This window comes from Octodon degus, unplaced genomic scaffold, assembly GCF_000260255.1.
Source record: "Octodon degus isolate 3935 unplaced genomic scaffold, OctDeg1.0 scaffold00259, whole genome shotgun sequence".
Lineage (NCBI taxonomy): Eukaryota > Metazoa > Chordata > Mammalia > Rodentia > Octodontidae > Octodon > Octodon degus.
The window spans coordinates 1,893,721-1,912,784 of NW_004524835.1; the positions used below are offsets into that span (position 1 = coordinate 1,893,721).

The 19,064-nt window shown below is 37.2% G+C and overlaps 1 protein-coding gene and 1 pseudogene across 2 annotated transcripts in view; one reads left to right on the plus strand and one right to left on the minus strand.

Moving 5' to 3' along the window:
* Positions 1-19,064, minus strand: part of Il1rapl2 (interleukin 1 receptor accessory protein like 2) — a 1,644,749-nt gene that overhangs the window by 773,843 nt on the left and 851,842 nt on the right. For both annotated transcript variants that reach the window (XM_004646205.2, XM_004646204.1), the window contains one exon: positions 2,559-2,745. In XM_004646205.2, coding sequence (XP_004646262.1) covers positions 2,559-2,745 — 187 coding nt within the window. The remainder of the gene's footprint in view (positions 1-2,558; positions 2,746-19,064) is intronic.
* On the plus strand, positions 2,924-6,406 carry LOC105740995 (annotated as a pseudogene).

Here is a 19,064-nt window from a genome sequence, read left to right on the forward strand (position 1 = left end):
CCATTTCCCTCCCTTTACTTCTGCTCCTGTTCCACTTTTTATTTATAAAAGCTTTGTCTCCATTTTATGACTTTTCTTGTTTTTATTCCTTTGCTTTTCTTCCTTTCCCCTTTTTCCTTCCTTGTTTTCTTCCCATTCCACAATACCTACTATAAACTTTGGTCCTTATTTACACTTTAAGTTCCTCACAGCAGAGAAACAATGCACTATTTAGAAATATGTGTCCAATTTATTTCACTTAAGAGTATGTCCTCAAAGTGCATCCATTTACCTTGAAATGTCTGAAGTGTATCTTTCTTTATAGCAGAATAGTACTCCATTGTGTAAAAACCCATGTTTTCATTCATCGGTTGATGGACATTTGAACTATTTCCAAGACTTAGCTATTGCAATTGTGCTGCTATAAAGATGGTTATGCATATATCACTGTGCTATGATGCTTTTAATTCCCTGAGGAAGATATCAAGAAGAAGAATAGGGGGCTGGAGAGATGGCTCAGTGGAATAAGCACTTCCCTGGCAAGTGCAAGGGCCTGAGTTCAATCCCTGGTTCCGCCAAAAAAAAAGAAGAAGAATAGCTGCATTAAATGGAACCTGTAGTTTTTGGATGAATTTCCATACTGATTTTCACAGTAGCTGCCCCAGTATACAGTCTGACAAATAGCAGAGAACGGTTTCTTTCTCCCTACAGTACCTATAGCACTTGTTATTGTTTGATTTGCTGATAATAGCAATTTTTCTGGAGCGAGATGTAACACCAGCATTGTTTTAACTTGTATCTCTTCAAAGACCAATGATGACGAACATTGTTTTTTATCTTCCATTTGCCCTTCTTAATCTGAGAGTGTATATTCATCTCAGGTGCCCAATTTTTTTCTTTTGTATTTTTAGGGAAGGGTCTACAGGGTGTTCAGGGTCACACTACTAGATTGGACTCATAGTGATCTGCCTGTTTACAGCTTCTCAAGAGCTGGGATTACATACATGTGCCACCATGCATCTCAGAGTGCTCTAGGGTTGGGGCAGGCATGGCAGGCCCGGGGATCAAACCTCCGGCCCCTGCACTTCAGATGCCCAATTTTTGATTGGCTCTTTTGATTTGGAGGGTTAATTCAATCCAGTTCTTTATGTATTCTAGATATCTCTCTTTTGTCTAAGGAATTGCTGGCAAATATCCTTTCCTAGTTTGTGGTTCATCTCTTTACACTGTTGATTTCTTTTAATGTGTAGAAGCTTTTTAATAAGATAAGATCCAAGTCGTTGATTCTTTGTGATATTTCTTGTACAATTATGTGTCTACATTTATGTAAAATAAATATTATATTCCTTTTGTCTATCACAAAATTGTCTTCATTAAGAAAAACAATGAAGGTTTTATGCATGCTTCAGAAAATGTATGTGTTATTTATTGGTGAGTTCCCCTGTGTGTAAAAATGGAGAAGTTTCCAAACACAAAAGTTCCTAAGAGCTGTGAGAGTTATGGTCTAAGCTTTTCTGGGAACAGAAAGAATCAGCTCCATCATTCCTGTGCGTTTGGCTCCAACAATGTGCCTAGTACCTGCAGAAAAAACTTTGTTGGTCATTTCCAGCTACCATATATAAAAGTGTGTACTGTCTCAACTGTTGTGGCTCTGAGCCAGCATAGACTATTTAGTATTGTGTTTGGACCATGGGGCCCCCACTCTAGCACCCAGAATACCATTGCTAGATTATGTAGTTATTCTCTGCTTCCTCTCTAGATTCAGTCTCTGCTCTTCTCTATAGCCAGTGAAAGTAAACACTATACCATCTAACTACTACCATTACCCTCTTATTTCCCCTTGAGTTTAAATTGTGGGAGTTGGGTTATGAGGGAAACAGTGGGCAGGAGTTAAGAGAGATGCACCCACTTCATCCCTATCTAGCTCTTGACAGACTACCTCCACTCTTGTTAGCTTTGTGACACTGCTACTTCTTCTCTTTGTTTAAAGCCCAGGGATGATAATTGATGAGTTCTTCCCTTATTGATTTAAGCAACCCTACCCATACCTCTGTAAATAAATTCTTCATTCAATTCTCTTCCGTTCAACCTTTGAGCATAACTTGTTTTATGTAAGCCAAACCTTGGCCATATTCACTCATGCAGCACTACTCCATTTCTGTACTTTACATTCACTGCAATTGCTCTTGTACTATAAATCATAGTAACAATTATTTCTCAATCTTTGTAAGTACAACTGGCAATGATTGGTATTTGTTGTAAAAGTAAATAATATTTATGTGCTCCCCAAATAATTTATTTCATGTGTCATTTAAACCTTTAATTTTCTTTCCATTTGCTCTTCTTAGTTGTAGTAGAGGGACTTCTGACTTATTTTTAGCAGTTGGGGAAGGTAAATTGCTTCTGGCACCTGTTGACAGAAATCCATAGGAGCCATAACTCTGAATTATTTAGTTTTGTATCTGTAGATTCTTAGTGAAATATTAAATATCAGCAACTTGGAAAAAATATCTTCCTTTTCCTTATCCCCAACCTTACTAATGACTGAGATCAAAATGCATTTAACACCATGCTGTTACCTTGTACCACACCACATGTGGCTCCTGATCAGACTTTTTAAAATCATCCATGTCTGGGCAGGAAATCTCTTTTCTTTTAGTGACTTCAGACTTTTCTAAGTAGCGAATTCTGCTGTTGTAGCACAGGCCTGATTCATTCTCTGCAACAGTCAAGGACATTGACACCTTCATGCAATATGTGGAGTTTCTGTTGGAACATAAAAATAACAAAATGACTTTATTGAATGTTTACATTTTTCTTCTCTATATATTTCAAGCATACTGACTTTTCCATTTAGGGCATTACCTAGAAATCACAAATAATATCATAATTGTACATAGATGTTTCCTGCTTCAACTGACAGGATGATATGAATAAAATGAAAATGTGGACATCTCGCCTTGAGGCATCTACTGTGGTACATATGGGAGATATACTCATCCACAAAACTTTAAAATAGGCAGAATGTTTTTCCCAATAGTATATATTGTCACGCTGAAAATCTGAAAGTGAACTCTTGTGTGAAAGTTTCCATAATTATTGCAGTTATTTCTTTTCTTTCTCTGTGGCTATTCCTTTACTAGCTATTGCAAAGATTGTTAAATGTTAGCATGGGTTCATAAGCCAAAATTTCTTTTATAGAAAATAATATCAAAACAAAGAGTATAACTTTTAAAATATTTATTAAAATGTGTCAAGGATCAAGTTTTGGGTTCCCATAAAGAAAAACAATCTACTAATGATTGATAAGTTGTGATTAATTTTCTTCAACAATAGTATCACTTACAAGATATTTCAAAGTTGAATTTTATAATCAGCCAAATATAGAAATGGGACATTAATTGGCTAACTCATTATGTGGGAATATTTTTGGAATAAAAATTGTGCTATAACCTACCATGGTTAGTGCTCACTCAATATGTGAGTTCAAAAACATATCTGATTAAATATAAACAAACAACTAAAAAATAAATAAAATACTTTACATTCATTTCTCTATGCATACATGGTGACTTTTCCCTGACCTAGACCAGAAGATGTCAACACAAAAGTAAATTGAAATCTGTGGTAAAGAGATCAGAAGCAGCTTAGGAAAACTAAGAAGGTCAGCCATAAAAAAGGTCAACCATAAATCTTGATGGTATTTAATCTTACTTACGGAAGACATTTCAGGACCATATCTATTCTAAACATTAATGGATTTGTGCTGCCAAAAATATAAAGTACCAAGTGTACTGACACAAAACTAATTATTTTTTTAACTACAAAGTGATAACAGTCCTAAAGATGGAATCAACATGGTGAACATGAATTTTAAGATGACACCAGATGATTGGTTCTATGAATTTTAGTCATCAAATTTTCACACTGTCCCAGGAACCATACAGAAAACAATACAGATGGCCATATGCTTTGAAATTATAAAATAAGTTAACAAAAATGACTTTTACTTAGGTCTATAGTAAAGCTAATTACTAGCAAGTGTCCTTGACAGCCTGGGCAAATGTCATTAGAGAAAAATGCTAATAAAGCACTTCAATTCTGAAGTTAAAATGCAACTTGCTTATACCATGTACGTTATTATTTTCTCTGTTCTCAATGTGGGTTCCTGAAACCCTAGAGGCTTATGTTATGCTATTTGGGATCAAACTTAAAAATCTTTCATACTTTTGTTAGATTATTGTGCAGCCTTCTCTATAAGTCACAAAGATATAGCCACTTTTAAGTAAAGGTCTCAGGAAAGGAAAAAGAAGCTTGGCTCAATCAATTTAACTCTGCTTTACCATGTTTTAAGTACATAAGTGTTAAATGTTTTAAGGTTTCCTTGCCTCTACCAAGACCATATATGATCTGACCTATCATAACACTCTCTTCTTCATTCATTAAGATATAACCACAATAGCATTTTTCTGTTGTTTGAATATACCTATTCAAACCATAAGCCTTTGTACATGCTTTTCTCTTGGACCTTTTAACATTTGTCTGCTGATAACCATAAGGCTATCTATTGCAAATAGTTTGTTACTCTATCCCTAGAATCAAAATGAACAATTTGTCTTCAACATTAATTGATTAAATGTGTGAACATCAAAAAGTATGTGTTTGATATAGATGCACTGGAGCAAACAACATGGTGAAGGCTGGGGGAAAAGTAGTGGCAAGAGGAAGAAAGGCTTGTAAAGGAAAGCCACTGTAGCAGACCCAAAAAGGCTGCATACTCCAGGGCTGGAATATCAGAAGACAGGGCCCAACCTCTAAAGTGACTGGTTTCCCTCTAGGCTTCAGCATTCTAGAAATTAAGAAGAAGGAGCAGCAACACTTATTGTTCACATGGTGGGAACAGCAGCAGCACAAGAAAAAGCTGACTTCTAAGAAACAACTCATAAAAGAGAAAGAAGCCAGGATTACTTTTTTTTTTTTTTTCAGAACTGGGTATTGAACTCAGGTCCTTGCGCTTGCCAGGGAAGCACTTATTCCACTGAGCCATCATCCACATGGCTGCACTGACAAAGGTTCTACAATCTGAGGTACAGGATCTCAAGATAAATCCTGAGGGCATTTCACTGATCTTCTCAGACCCAAAAGCTACAACTCCTGTTGCACAGGTCCTGCTTTACCTTGGTCTTAACCATCCAGTAGAAAAGTATGAAGACGAAATATAGGAAGTAAAGCCATGCTGTTATGTTGAGCTGTGGGGGACTCAGGTCAATAATTTCTGACATTGCCAGTTAAACAGAAGACCCAATGCTATTATGGGCTACTGGACTCTTTTAGAATATTTTGCTGAGTTTACACACCTATAATATTCAATAACGGAACTTAGAAAAAATGGGGTATACCAATGAATGTCCATTTTGTTTTTGTGTATTCCAAGTGGTTAGGATAGATATATAGTTGCATTCTCTTAATGAATAGAATGATTTGTTCTAATGGTGTTTGTAAACAGGATCTCAAGTCCGCATCTTGTACAGCAATTAACCACTAAGAAGAATATATGCAGTGTGTTATTTGTTGAATCTGTACTTCCAGTTTGATAAGAAACTGTCTCATTGCTATCTGTTTATCAATAAAATTTTGAAAAAAAAGAGAAAGTAGCTCTTGGTAATAAGGCTCCACCAAAACTTGTAACCAAGACTACTGACAACCAATGAATCTATGAAACTGCAGTAGACGCTAATGATAAAGAGGCTGAATATGATGAAGCCACAGATGAGTTTATTCCTTACTTCAACAGAGAAACTTCTCCCAAGATTCTCATTACAACATCAAATAGACCCAATGGGAGAATGGTCAAACACTGTCAGCAGCTCTCAACAGTTATACCCAACTCACATATTTATTATAGAAGAAGAGTGTTGTGCAGAAAAAAAAATTTACACAATGCATCACAAGAGATTTCACAGACCTAATTGTGATTAATGAAGATTATAAAATACCAAATGGACTTATTTTGAGTCACTTGCCAAATGATCCAACTGCTGATTTTAAAACAGTGTTCATCTTCAAAAAGAAATTAAGAGAAGAGGCAAAGACCCAACAGAACATGTACTTGAAATAATTTTGAGTAATTTTACAATAAGTTTGGGTCATTCAATTAGACATATATTTCCTTCTTTTTTCTCCATATTATTCAATTTATTGGGAGACAGTTTGCCACATTCCACAATCAGAGAGATTATATTTTCTTCAGATTTCATACAGGTACATACTCAAGAGTGAAAAAAGTGGGAATTGAAGAACCTGGACAATGTTTTACCTTAAAGTTAAGATCTCTTAAGAAAGGAACCTTTGATTCTAAATATGGACAGTGTGAATGGGTCCATAGGTTCAGGAAATGGATACAAGTAAAAGAAAATTCCATTTATAAAGTACTATAGAAATAAATATTGGATTTTGGTGAAGAAAAGTATGTGTTCAGGAGATATATCATTTCTGTTGTAGTTTTACATCAACCTCATGTGGTACATCCATTTTCTTTAGGTTCAGGTGGATAAATAGTCTAATATCAATATTCTTATTAAAACATGGCCTAGATCATTTGTAGGTGTTCTTTCTTTCTTCCTTTTTTTCCCCAGAACCAGGGATTGAACTCAGGCCCTTGCACTTGCCAGGGAAGCATTTATTCCACAGAGCCATCTCCCTGGCCCCTTGTAGGTATTCTCAGAAATCTATTCAGAGAAATATTGCCTAAGTTCTCTAGATCAGTATATTGAGAAGTAATAAATGTATTCATAGCCAATAGAGAAACAAGACTGGGGCAGGGACAGGGCAGAAGATAAGAAAAATAGCCACATGTTTTAAAAGGTATTCAATACAGAAGAGAGGGAAATACCCCTGCTTGTGTTCAAAGTATTCCAAAAACTTCTTGATATTACAGATTTTTATCATACCTACCCTATTGTATTACTTCATACAAATAAGAAGTTTACTTGTGAAATACCGGCCCAATAGTATGTTATACCTCCATGAAAAGAGAACTGCTAGCCAGGCTCTCAATAATAGAAGGAATAGGTAGACTATCTAATGCTCTGAAAGTTCATAATCCCACATAAAAGTATTTCTGGGCAGAGAATAGAGTACAATAAAGGACAAGACTATTAGTGTGATTTCTTAACAAACCAGCAACTATAAGCTCAGGTCCACTTGGTTTAAATACCTTGGTGACAGACATCAGATAAGTTATTCAACCTCTGTTAGTCTCAGTTCTCTCAGTTGAAAAGTGGGTAAAAGAATCTGTTTTTCGATGTAGTTGCTCAGATTACAGACATAAGCATGTAAAATTGGTCAAAGTAAAACTTTTAAGCTTTAACTGCTTAAACAACCACTGTTGAATACCTACCATCTGTTTTTTTTGCATGATAGTTTTGTTTTTAATTGTCAAAACAAGAAATTGCCCACTACAAAATGCATGACTCAAAAACTATGCTGAGTAAAGTAAGCCTCACATAAAAGTATAAATCATATGATTCCACTTGAATAATGTTATGTAATGGACAACAATCAGAACAGTGACTTTCAGTTGTGGGGGAGGGTGTGAGATATGGGAGAGTGTTATATAGGAAAGGGTTAATCCAAGAAAGATAAAAACAACTTTATGCAGTGATTGAAATATTTTATATATTTGTCAAAGCTTGCATTGGTCAAAGCTCAGTGGATGTATATCTGACATTTATGCATGCCGTTGTATGTACCTTTTCTACCAAAAGAAAAACTTTAGACAAAACTGAACTCTAATTGGTAGTATGCATGCTGAGGAATATGGAGGAAACATACAAATGCCTTCAGTTTACTTTGAAATGCATCCAAAAATAAGATGGCTTGATACACGTATCATCTTCTTTTAAATAAAAACATTATTTGTGCAATGTTGCTGCTTGGACTCATAGTGATCCTCCTGTTTTCAGCTTCCCCAGGGCAGGCATTACAGTTATGCATCACGATGCCTGGACTTGGTTGCCAGCTCAGCATGCCGAGGAGCAGGGACAGCGTGGCTTGCCTAAACAGGCGGTTAGTCCACTGAGCTATGTCACCAGCCCTATCATCTTCTTTTATAAAAATTGTGTATCGTCAGATAGTTAAGCAGGTTAAATCAACTGCTTAGGCATGCTCAGGGACTGAGTTCAATCCCCAGTGTGCTCTGCTGGCCTTGCCCCTGGGGCACGCTGAGACAATGACTGAGATTGGGCATGGTGGCCTGTGCCTATAATCCCAGAACTCAGGAGACTGAAAATAAGAGAATCACTACGAGTTCAATCTGTGCAGTGAGACCCAGTAGACTCTGTAATAAATACATAAAAATTATATCATTTCTAATATCTTATCTATTTTTTAATTCTCTTTAAAATCATTTTTTATGAAAGAAACCATTTTGATGGTTCCACTAGAGGTGAAAGACAGGAATTACCTTTATTATACAACTATGAGCAAAAATAGGTTTACAGTTTTATTTGGAATGATTATAATACCTGGCTTCTCTCAATCGTTATGATTGTTAAATGAAATAATGTACATACAGCAACTAATAGAGTATCTGCACATGGTAGATATTCAATAAATGTAACCAGGGATGGAATCTCTTGGGGGACAGGGTCTCAATATACAATACTAGCTAGCTTTGAATTCACTATGTAGCTCATGCTGGCCTTGAACCCATGGTAATCCTCCTGCCTCAGCCTTCTGAGTGCTAGGATTATGTGTCCATCTTGAAACTGTAAATATTACTAGACTATTATATACTATTTTAAATAAACAATAATTGAATGTGATATAGTAATCATGAACAATGATAATATACTAAAAACAACACACTAGTAACAATGGTTTAATATAGGCCACTGGGTGAAGAGTACTATTTAAAAAGTCTGGAAGAGTTCAAGTTTAGTGCTAAGGGCCATGCAGGTCTAAATGAATGAAAAAGACACACTGAGTTAGAAAAAAGAACATGTGAGGAAAGAAAATGTGTGTTTGTGCATGTGAATGTGTGTGTGTGTGTGTGTGTGTGAGTGTGTGTGTGTGTATGTATGTATGTAGGTGGCTAGGGTAAGGATTTTCCAGTTACTATAAACACTAGCTATGAGTCAAAGGCCAGAACTTAGGAGGCTAAAGGATCAGTAAAATTACACTAAGCTTCTGAGAGCTTCTTAGACAACTGTCTTCTGTTATTATAAAGGCTAGATCTCCAGACATTTTCAGCTATAAGAAAAGAGATGCTTTCATGTAACCACTACTTAACCCTCCCAAAGTATACATGGTGTAGGCCAATGACAGTAAAGCTTTGAACTTTCAATGATATGAGCCATGCCACAGGTTCATCACAATTCCATAAACACTGGAATTAATTTGTGGTGATAATAGCATAGGGGACCTACACTAGGGATGGATTATGGGTTAAGAGAGGAAATGTTTCAGTCCATCCTAACCCTTCACCAGAAAATCTTTAGCCAAAAGCCCTGCATGTGTTCATTGCTACTCTATTCAATGATTTGTTAATAACTGCTGACAAAATGCTTGCTAACACATGACCAAGTCCTGATATGAGGTTTTTGATGATGACCAAGATCCCCAGTACTCAAAGACAGTGCCTTACTTGAGTTTTACTGTCACTATTGTTGACCTAGTAGAGGTGAGATCAAGGTTTCCTGACAGTATGAGACTAGGGTTGATTTTTATTAGTCGTGTAATCTAGCCCTAGAGCAGTTTCTGCTAACAATCTTGCATTATTTAGATTTTATTTTGAAAAATGCTCTAGGCTAGTTCTATTTAAAATGTTTCCTGCAACTGAAACCTAAAAATGTTACTTTTCTTTCATTAGGTACAATTAGAGCTGTGCAAGTTTGAGTAGGCAGACTGACAAGTATGCAAAAGTGGGGATTATATATATATTTTTTCTCCTCCCTTTATATTTTGAGGACAAGGAATACATTCAGGTTTAATGTAAGAAAAAGGCCTTCAACATGATACCAGAGAAAAGATTAATTTTACTTGAATTTTTATTCTATGTTAACTTTACTTGAATTTGTAATCTTTCCAAGTAGTGTCCCTCATTTATATGTAGGGCTTTGGTTTCAGGATTCCTGCACACACAAGCATGTTCATATGCCCAAATCCTTTATAGAAAATGACATATTTGCACATAATTCATGCATATAGTCCCATATACTTTAAATCATGTCTAGACGACTTGCAATCCTAATAAAATGTAAATGTTAAGTAAGTAGTTGTTATGCTTTATCATCTAGAGAATAATGACAAGGGACAAGTCTATACATGTTTAGAACAGATGTAATTATTTTATTTCAAGTATATTTAATCCATTGTTGGTTGACCACACAGATATACAACCCATAAATATGGGAAATTGCCTTTTGTATCTATTATTCTAGCTAATTCTACAGAAGCCAAGGAATTGCCAGATATGTATTAACTAATAGGGAAAGAACATAAACACGGTGAGGACAAATAATTGCATAAAACTAATATATCTATTCAATGGCTTATAAATAAAGCATATTTATTGGCTCTTCATCTCGGTCTACTCTCAAAAGTGATTACTTTACAGTCAAATGAACTTGTAGTTTATCCATAACAAATTGGGTGATCTGATACAGAAAAACAAATGCTTAAGTAAAATATCTAAATAATAATGCTGTTAGCATGCATGACAAAATAAATTAGTAAAGCTATAGAAAAACTTACTTTCTACTCCAGAGCTTACTTTAGGTTATAATTTATTTTTATTTATTTTAGGCTTATGTCTAAAGGAAAATATAGGCTCATGTTAAATTCTCTGCAGTGGGAAGAATGAGATTCAGAAATTAAAACATACGTGAAAACTCCAAATGGCCTTAGCTCCCATTCATGTAACATGTTTATCTTAAATTTTAAAGCTTTATTTTATGGTCTATGTAAATGTGTTGTACCAGCAGAACTAACTCAATGAAAAGAATTTAAATAAATTAGAGAACTTTTTCATACCAAAAGCAGAAGCCTTAAATAAAATGCCTCAGGATATACTGAAATTTTTCAGAGTGGTTTCTTCCATAGTCTTCAAAATACATTCTGTGCAAATTCCAGAAATATCTCATGATAGACGAACTAAAATAAACTTCACTTTTTGACATATTTCAATACAACATATTTAGGTATCAATCAATTTACATTTGTTAGATAAGATTCTCCTCAAATATAAACTGTAACTGATAGTACTGCAAATTCTAGGAAGAGAAATAAACAAACAAAAGGCATTTTAGGCCCTTTAACAATTTCCATTTCTCAAAATTTATGAGAACATTAAGCAAGTTTTATTGAAATATATCTTTGACCTTGTAGGAAAGAAGATTTTCTGTGGAATAGAGAAATAATTACATAAAAGCATGAAAATTTTATATCAATGCATTAAAACATCAAGAAGGCCAAAGTTGATGAATGTGTGAATACCATCATTATATGAAGAAAGAGGAACTCTATAGAGTTATTCAAATGACATTTATTTGGTGCTTACTGTGTTCCATGCTGCATATATACATTAAAAAGTAGTTATAAAACTAATACAAAAATTTAAAAAAATCTATACTATTTTAAGAATTCAGTACAAACACAAGATCTTTTATAAAATTCACCTTTCTTTTGAGTTTGCTTCCAGTTCTGTAGAGTTGTAATGATTTAAAGAATTTTGTTCCTACAAGCTAGTTTTACTGAACAAAAAATTTCAACATTCATGAATGTTTCCCTCTAGCTTGTAAAAAATGTCATCTTTATAGTTTTTTAAATTTATGCACAATTTTTTCCATTAGTCAGAAATATACTTACGAAACAAACAAAGATTTGTTAGGAAATATGTACAGGAAACATTATACAGAGCTATTTGTTACTACTGCTGTTATGAATATTCTTTTTTCTGTGGTACCAGGGATTAAACTCAGGACCTTGTGCTTGCCAGGTAATTACTTATTCCACTGAGTTACTTCCCTGGCCTGAACATTCAGCTTTTGATAGCAACTAATGATACCAACTTAGAATCACTCAATAGTAGTTTTTACAGTTCAGTTAGAGAAAAGGTCAACATAAGCACTTGAACTAAACTATATTTGAGTGCTTACTGCCTGACAATGTGACCTCAAAAGGTAGAGAAACTTAGGTTCAAATCCTAGCTCTTCACTATCTGTCTTTACTATGGATCTTTGGACAGGTGAACATCAGTTTTTGGTATATATAAAATGAGAATACTAAAAGAAGCTTTTATACGGTAATCATATTACACAAGTGTTAATAATTATTAAAATTCTGAGATTTTACACAACTTGTAAAATAACAAGTTAGACTGAGGGTTTTAGGGATGCTCGTAGAAGATAGGATTCTCTTGGCCCTGAAACAATGAACAGTTAGAGCATTTTAGAGCATAAATATTTGTTTAGCTTACTCGAACACATTTCCATAGGCTAATATAAAAAGGATAAGGTGACATTTTCAGAAGAAATTGTTTAGGGTACTATAGAAGAGCCTCAAGTTTAGGAAACCCAAATGTTTCATGAATAACTATAAGCACACTAAATCCTTGCTTCAGAGGGAAGTACTACATCTTTTTTTCCAAGGTTATAAGTAAACTTGCCATTTGCTCCAGAGGGAGATATTATTTCTACCTCCAAGACTGTTCTTTATATATACACCAATGAAAAGATACTCCAGGATAAAGTAAGGGAGAAAACCAAGGAAACCACCCACTGTTCTGTAGCTTTTATTACCTAGCAGCTCATGGTCTCTGAGCAAATGAAGGCCAGGATCCTGACAAGTCCTCATAGAGCTTCCTGCTCCTCTTAACTGCTATTCTGCTTTTGTAATCTCACCTGACTTTGCCCCAAAATGAAAAAAAAGATGAAATTGTATCAAAGTGAAAGTAAAGCCTTGTTCAAAGCTTTCAGGGTGACATGAGTCCCTTGAAGAGCCACCAGCCATAAAGCTGCTTCTTGCTCTTGTCTATGTCTTAGTGGTCTATTTGGAATCCCACTCATCTGCTGTTTCATTAGGTACACCGACTGACTGGGAAGCACTGGAATTCATAAAAACCACTCTTGGCACATTGCGCCTGCACCTGGGCAGAGGAAGGAGGTTAACTGATCAGATGACAAACTCTTACCCAGAATACACTGACAAATCATTTCTTTCCTTTTGTATTATTTTTATTCTTAAAAAGAGTACAAAATAGTATTAAAACAGAAAAGATACAAATGAGATAGAATTTCACTAAACAGACTACTATGAATTTGACAACAACTTTTGCATTCCATAGAATTGTCTTCAAATTAGTTGTTCATATTGCCAGATATATGCATGCAAAATTGGAAAAAGAAAGAAAAAAACAGAAAAAAGTTATAAGAAATTAAAACAAAAAAATAAAAATTTGAAAGCACAAATAAAAATAATCCCCTTAATAGCTCCTTTCCACAAACCAGCAGAAAGCCACAGTGCAATTATCCAAACCATCCTGCTTATGTACAAGACATATCTCTTTCCCCAAATCTCCTATCCTTCCATCATCTCAGCAATTCCTTTTGAAGAGGTTCATTCTCTTTTTCCAGTATCTGTTGTACTCTTCAGATTTTATTTACCCTTTCAGGTTCTTACACTAAGGAGACAATATGATGTTTGCATGTGCAGGTCTGACTTATTTCATTTTCTGTCACATAGGAAGTATCCCCATGTGACTGGCCAGAATTTTCAGCTGGCTGTCTGAGGAAGGCTTACTCATAGAGGACCAAATGGTATTTTGCCGACATCTGAGTTACAGTAAAGTGGAGAGCCCCACTTTGGAGGGAGATCTGAGAAGGCATTTTTAAGTGAGGTCTGATTACCTTCTTGTTTTCCCTGATTAACTGCTGGAGTACAGTGGAACTAGAACAGTTTAAGAACTTGTGTTCCCCAAGTAACTACCAGCATGTAAAGAAAAGAACATTTTTGGATGCCATCAAGTATAAAAATCTTGTTGGAGTATGTCAGTGAATGGATGTGTGTAAATGAAATGGACAACAACACTCTCTGAACTCTGGTTTGTGTGCATAGGCCTGAAGCAAATGCAGTACGCCTGAACTGTAGTTCAAGGATCATCCTCATAAAGCCAAGGGCAGTACTGTCGTGATAGCTAGGACCACTGACCTGCCAGTGCTAAGAGGAGCCTAAAATAACTCTGCAAGGAGACTGGATGATGACACATGAAGCAACTGGTGTCTCTTTCTGGTAACTATTTTTGTGGGCTGCAGTAACCGTGGGAGGGAGTCAGAGTGAGTCCATTCCATTAGAAGTTATAATCAAAAATTCCCAAAAGGGATTTTATTGAGGCTATGGGCAAACACTCCAATTGCAAACACTCCTTCCAGGTTGGGTGGCCCATCCAGGGTTCATTGGACTGGGCTCTTGTCCAGAGTGTTTGGTGGAGAGTGGCAGGAGCTCCCAGATACCCAGATAAGTTTGCTTATGTGGAATCAGTTGTAGCTAGCTATTAACTGTGATCCCTTGATTGAGGGAGCCACTTTACCACGTACCAGTTACCATTCTGGCCCAATCAAACAAATAGTTCCACAAAGAAACACCACCCATTCTCTCAGGTGCCTCAAAGGATGCCCTCCTTCTATGTCAGCCACTCACTTATACTCAGGAAATACTGGTCTGAGGCTGAAGCCAGAAACTTTCAGCATACCAGGCATCTGGTCATAATACCCTCCCATGACCAAATTAGGTAATCTTCTTCGAACTCTCCCAGGGTCATCCAGTGCTCCCACTTTACTTCTCAGTCAGGATTGCATCTTGGTCCCAATTTTCCATTGCAAATTTCCATTGCATCTTGGTCCCAATTCTCCATCTACTATCTTCAAAAGGACAATAGAGGCACTAGTTAGACTTCCCTCAAAGTAAGACTCCAGGTCCCATTGGAGTAAATCACAATGGAGCCCCTTACAGTCCACAATGATGGCTCAGTGACCCTTGCATGCCTGATATTTATGTACCAGTCCTTCACTACCATTGACCAATTAAAGGGGAAATACCACACAGCTTCATTCACCAAGAAACCACATACACTTATTGACCTCGTTCAGACCATTTTGCAGACTCAAAACCCCACTTGGTCCACTGCCACAAGCTTCTGTTCACCCTCTTCAGTACAAAAGAGCTTCAGCATGTCCTGGCTGCTACTACTAAGTGGAGAGAACACTCCAACAGGCACCATTGATCTGGATGCCTGTGCTAACATAACCCTTCAGAAGACCCAAATTAGGACCCTAATATTCCCAATAAGATGGTCCAGTTAGTTGATTATCACACTGCTCTGCTACATGGATTGAGACATGGAGACCAAAAGGTGACCAATATCACCAAGGTGGAAGAGACTGTCCAGAGGCCAAGTCAAAGTCTGAGTGCATTGCAGAAATAGCTCTTTGAGATATACTGAACCTATAAACCCTTTGATCCAGAGGCCCCTGAAAACCAAAAGATGAATAACAGTTTTTGTGAGCTAACGTACTGGGGAAATTCACCAAAAAACTCAAGAATCTGGAAAATTTTGTAGGTATGAACATGGTCTAACAGTTCTGGCAGTCACCAACAAGATATTTGTTAACTGAGATGTGGAGGCATGCAGAAAGTCTGAAGGATTAATGAAGCAAAAGGTGACCTCATTGCCTTGGCCTTGCCCAGCACAGCAACAGAGAATCAAGTCACAAATAAGGCAAGTCAAAAGAAGAAAGGGGTCCACTCTTAAATATCATGTCTACCCTTAGAAAGGACCAATGTGACTATGGCAAAAAAGAGCCATTACCAGCATAAATGCCCAAAGCTAAAGAGAAATATGGCTATGAGATCCAAGGAACAGTATATGACCAGCTTTATTTTCTCAGTAGGAAGAGATTTTTGCTTTGAAAACCAAGGGGCACCGGGTTCCCAGTCCCCCATGGGGCCTATGGTCTATGTAAAGGCTGGGCACAAGCCAATAAAATTTCCAGTATATATAGGGGTAGACTATTTGGTTTGACATCTCCCACCAGGCCCTTAAACTTCTGAATTGTTGATATTGGGCCGACAAGGTGATCTAAGTCTCAAACTTTGGCCAGCCGAGTATTTGTAAGATAGGAAGCAACAGGTGATTTATTAGTTCCTGTACAATCCAGATTGACCAGTTTCCCTCTTATGGGGATATTTGTTGGCTAAGTTGAGGGTGAAAACGGACTTCAGGGATGGAAAGGTACATCTTGAACTGCCACCACTGTGACTGATCCTGGTCTTGACTGTGCCTTTGGAAGAAGAGTGGAGACTACATGACTGATGGACTTGCGTAGCCCTGAAGAAGACAAGAACTTCCTAAGACAATGGCCTTGAATGTGGGCAGAGGACAATACACCTGACCTAGCCAATAAACAGCCCCCAGTCAAAGTAGAACTTAACCCTGGGACCAAGACCAACAACAAAATCTGATACCACTAGAGTCCCAATGAAAAGCCAAAAACACCTTGAAAGACTACAAAGTTATGGGATCCTTGTTCCTTACAAATCACGCTGGAACACACTTCTTCTCCCAGTCAAGAAGGCAAACACTGTGAACTACCACCCAGCCCAGGACCTCCGAATAATCATTAAGGATACAGTGAAGCTACATCCCAAAGTTCTGGACCCCTACTCCCTCCTGGGATTGTTGCCAGCTTCAATGTAATGATTTAACTGCTTAGACTTGAGAAATACCTTTTGCTTCATCTTCCTGGCCAAGAGAGCCAACGCTTCTTCACTTTCCAATGTGGATAAACTGGCACAGGACAACATGGTCAGCTCACCTGGATTAGACTACCACAAGGTTTTAAAAGCTTTCCAATTGTTTTATTTTTTTGGGGGGGGGGGCATTGGCTGAGGACCTCCATGCATGTCTTCCATGGAAATTGGGAAATAATTTGTTGGAATATGTTGACAACCTCCTTCTGGGACATAAAACCTGTGAGGGATGCAAGAGAGGTGCAGAAGTACTATTTGGCTATCTGTACTGGAAGGGATGGTAAGGTGTTTCATCTTGGAAAAAGAAACAATCATGCTGCTATGAGGTCAAATACTTGGGATTCCATTTACACAAGAGGTAAAGGAAATTGAGGCCAGCTTAGAAGGCAGTGATTCAGAACATGCTCAAACCCAAGACTTGGAGACAACTGTATGACTTCCTGGCAGCCAGATGACACATCAATGTACGTGCCAAAAAATGTTCAATAGATAGAACAAGAAAATAAAAGTAGGAACTGAACCTATGATATAGGCTACTGGAATATTGAATTTCAGTGCCTGACCACTTGAGGCCCTGGCTGGTAAAAACAGCTCATGAGACCCTACACTTAGGAAAAGAAAAATCAGAAATTATTCTTGGCCAATATTTCTACACCCTTTGGCTGACTGCCCTGACAAATCAGATAATCCGTTACTATATAACTTGTACCAAGCAAAACCCCAAAGTGTACCAAGGGACCACATCAGGGATCCAAGGAATGAGATCTGCACCATTTGAAGATATTCAAGTCTATTTTACAGAACTGGCCAAACATGGAGGTTTCCATTACCTTGTGTCATGGTGTGCAACTACTGCAAATGGATAGAAGCCTTCCCTTGTCAAAATGAAAAGGCTTCCAAGAAGTGGCACAGTGGCTGCAACAAGAGATCATTCCCCACTAAGGTCTCCCTTTGAGCATAGGCTCTGACAATAGATCTGTTTTTGTGACATTGGTGCTTCAAAGAGTACATCAATCATTAGAAATTGGATTCTGCATGTGGCCTGTTGGCACCAAAGCTCAGGACAACTAGAATAAATATAACCTTAAAACTAGGGCTAGGAAATCTTTGCCAAGAGGCAAGACTGACCTGTGTTCAACTTTGTCCCTCATGCTTCTCCCTATATGACACACTCTTCATAAGGGTGCAGGCATTACCCTCATGAGATTTCCCATCCTAAGAAGATTGGCTCACTCAGTAAGAGTTGTGAGGGAATCTTCCCTGGAAAAGGAGCTGACTGAGCTGTAAATGATATATCAGATGATATCTGCTTGGAAATTAGAGAGAGACCCCATTAGCACATCTAGCCTCTTGCACCCTTTCTCTCCCAGAAATTTCAGTTTGGATAAAAGAATGGTGTGAGGAGAGCCTCATGCTATCTAAAGAGTGAAGAGTCTGCAGAAAATTAAATCTAACTGTTGCCTCCACATAGGTGATCAAGGAAATTTAATAGAACACATCACAAAAAGGATGCAAGAGATAGCTCACATGCCTACCCAGACCTGGAAGGAATACAACTCAAAGAAATTATGGAGGGAGTCATTCTCAGCTTTAGAGACATTCAAGACTTTAATGGAGGGTTCATCCTCCTAACTGAAGGCTGCTTCATTATTTTTTTTCCTACTCCACTTGATAATGCAATCCCTCAGTACTATGATAGAGTCCATCATAGACTGGAGAATAAATTTCCAGATTCTGTGGGTTAAGGGATATCAATCAGTAGAAAATTGTCTAGAGTCAAGCAGTGATGATAGATGTCAATATAAGGCTCTTCAAACAGAGCCTCAAATGGAAGGATGAGGAAGGGAACTAAGGAAACCATACTCTCTTCTGTAGTTCTGATTACCTAGCAACCAATGACCACTTTACAAAAGAGCATAATGGCTCTGGCAAGTCCTGCCAGAGCTTTCTGCTCCCTCTAATCACTATTCTGCTTTTACAATCTTGCCTCATATTATCTAGCAAGGAGAGATTGCCCCAGAGCAAAGAAACAGTATTTTAAAAAAAGTAAAAGCAAAGCCATGCTCAGGACTCTCAGGGTGATTAGAGAACCTTGCAGAGACACTGGTAATAAAGCCGTCTCTTGATCCATTGTCTGTGTCCTCTATTTGGAATTCCATTCATCTTCAGCTTCAAAACAATAGGCTTATCAGCAGAAACTGCAATGTCAGCAGTTGTTGAACTGTGCCTGAATTCAAGCACCTACAATATGTGAAAGGCAATAGAATACCCATGTCTGA